The 2,642-nt window shown below is 36.1% G+C and overlaps 1 protein-coding gene across 1 annotated transcript; it reads right to left on the bottom strand.

Annotated features, from left to right (window-relative positions):
• Positions 1-426: 426 nt before the first annotated feature.
• On the bottom strand, positions 427-1,506 carry LOC133069649 (olfactory receptor 5T2-like). Its single transcript, XM_061161277.1, has one exon. It carries the CDS (start codon positions 1,381-1,383, stop codon positions 427-429), a length of 957 nt encoding a protein of 318 aa, XP_061017260.1. The 5' UTR covers positions 1,384-1,506.
• Positions 1,507-2,642: the final 1,136 nt, after the last annotated feature.

Raw genomic sequence — 2,642 nt, 5'->3', positions numbered from 1 at the left:
ATTGATTATTGGCATTTGATCAAGCTCCTCAGATATAATGTTAATTACAGTTGTGAATATTGGGAACTATACATTCAAATTATACCAAGATGAAAGAAGAAAAGAATACTTACTATGCTAAAGTTACATCTGCATATGCCTGTGTGTGTTTGTGTTATGTCAATCAGCATGCTTTTACATACAAACGTGTATAGGTGTGTGTGCATGTGTGTATGAGTGTCTGTGTGGACACCTCTATCAATAGGAGAATATTAAGGTGCAAATGCATGATACAATTTTTCTGCATATAAAAATAACATAGATAGAAGGTCAGCTATGATGTTTATATTAAAATATCCAGGAAGAAGAGACATATATTAATAAACAAAAAAGAAATTTTCATCATGTCTTCTTGATATTATGTACATAACCTCACTCTAAATTTTTTTAATATTTACTCTGAAAATATACTTTATTGATAAACCAATTTTTCCCAAACACTTTTTTCATTGCCTCTTTTACATCTTTGTTCCTTAAACTATAGATGATGGGATTCAGCATTGGAATCACGACACTGTAAAACAGTGACACGATCATGTCATGGTTCAAGGCATATCTGGAACTTGGTCTCACATACATGAAGAGAACTGTACCATGAAAAATGGACACTCCAGTTAAGTGAGAACCACATGTAGAAAACACTTTCCTTCTCCCTTCAGCAGAACGCATCCTCAGAATGGCCAACAGAATGAAACCATAGGAGATCAGGACACTCAGGACAGTGACTATCTCAATAGAGCCTGCAAAGTAGAAGAGCAGAAGCTCTTTTGTGTGAGTGTCAGAGCAAGAAATAGCGAGGAGGGGAGGGATGTCACAGAAGACATGTCTGATTTCACTGGAGGCACAGAAGGAGAGGCTGAAAGTAGCCACGGTGTGTACAGAAGCATGCAAGACGCCACCAACATAGGAAGCAATGGTGAGTGGCACATAGACCCTGGGTGCCATGCTGCCTGAATACCGGAGGGGGGTGTAGATGGCCACATAGCGATCATACGCCATTGCAGCCAAGAGGAAGCACTCTGTGGTCCCAAAAGTAACAGCAAGAAACATCTGTGCTGCACATTCAAGGGAGGAAATGGCTTTGTTCTTTGACATAAGATCTACTAACATTTTGGGGGTAACTACTGAGGAATAGCAGGCATCCACAGATGAAAGCACACTCAGAAAATAGTACATGGGGCTGTGGAGCTGGCAATCCCCAATGACTAGCACAATCAGTCCTAAATTTCCAATCAGCGTGAAGAGGTAAATTGCTAGAAACAAGAAGAATAAGATGATTTGCAGTTCAAGACTGTCTGTGAAGCCTTTCGGTAAAAAGGATGTTACTTCGGTGACATTCTTCATCTTGATACCTCATGGAACAAACGCAAAGATTTTTCAAAACTTGCAATTCATTTCCTACCAAAAGAGTGAATAAATAACATTGTGACTCAACGGAATGTGACTTGGGTCCTCATATTTATTTTTTGCCAGAGCGTGATTTCCCAGTCTGGATCAGAACATGGTGACAAGACAGCGGGTCAGGCGTTCATGCCGCTCACTGAAGACTCGAAGGGGAAAATCGTGTGTTCCTCACTCACGGGCTGAATTCATGCCGTCTAGGTCCACTAGATAAACCAGCTAGTTTACCACTGATTCTATTAGTTGTTTCCATATTAAACTAGCTTAAAACTCCAAATCATTGGTTAAAATCAATTTCCTTCTCCCATACAGTAACATGACGTAGTATATCCGTGTGCAGATACCTGGAAAGGATATCAGCAATCTAGTTACTTTCAGTAAGTGTGTAAAATGATTTCTTATAATTTGCTTATCTGTAGAATGAAACATTAATATTGATTTTACAAAGTGGAACAAATACAGTAATATAAAATACATGAATAAAGCTGAATCTTCAAAATATTGTTAAATAGATAATGCTAAATTAGGTTGGTCTTGCAGAGTAGCAACCTCTCAGACTGTAACATTTTATGTGCTATTTCCAAATTCTTTCTAACTCTATTAACCCTTATTAGGTGTATCCAAACAAAATAATCAAGATTTTTAAGGTGATGGGCCATGATGGAATTAAACAATGATATTGCAACTTATATTCATTTAAAGGTATTTCTGAGATACTTAGCATTATATTGTGTTTTTTCATTTACTAAATACTCAGTCATATTTATTATTTTCAGATATCTAAAATCTTTGATTTTCAACAGTCTCAAGATCTGTGGTGAAAATGTGAAGAAATTTTCTGAAAACAAAAACAATTTTTAAAAAACTATTATACTTGTTTAGATAGTTTACTGTGGTTCCAGTGAATTATCAAGTAGACAATGTGAGTCACAATTAAAGTCACTTATAAAAATTGTAGCTAAATATGGCAACAATAACAAATATAAACCTAAATTTAATCCTTTATATTTTCTTTGTTGTATTTATTCACCTATGTGATAGGAAACAACTGTTAATAAAAGGATTGCACAGCATCTCTGATCTTGTTAGGTCCAAACTCCTAAAATACTCAGCAAATGCCCTGAAGATCTCTCTTACCTCAGCAGAAGCAGTTTTGATGTCTTATGAGTATAATTAATTCAAACTGCTTATATCTACCTCCT

Source organism: Dama dama, chromosome 1 (assembly GCF_033118175.1).
Source record: "Dama dama isolate Ldn47 chromosome 1, ASM3311817v1, whole genome shotgun sequence".
Lineage (NCBI taxonomy): Eukaryota > Metazoa > Chordata > Mammalia > Artiodactyla > Cervidae > Dama > Dama dama.
The sequence above is the reverse complement of the archived record's forward strand: the minus strand, read 5'-3'. Positions and strand labels throughout refer to the sequence as shown.

What these genes read in the sequence shown, in the direction of transcription:
- LOC133069649 (XM_061161277.1), bottom strand. Translation starts at nt 1,383, where the DNA reads ATGAAGAATGTCACCGAAGTAACATCCTTTTTACCGAAAGGCTTCACA.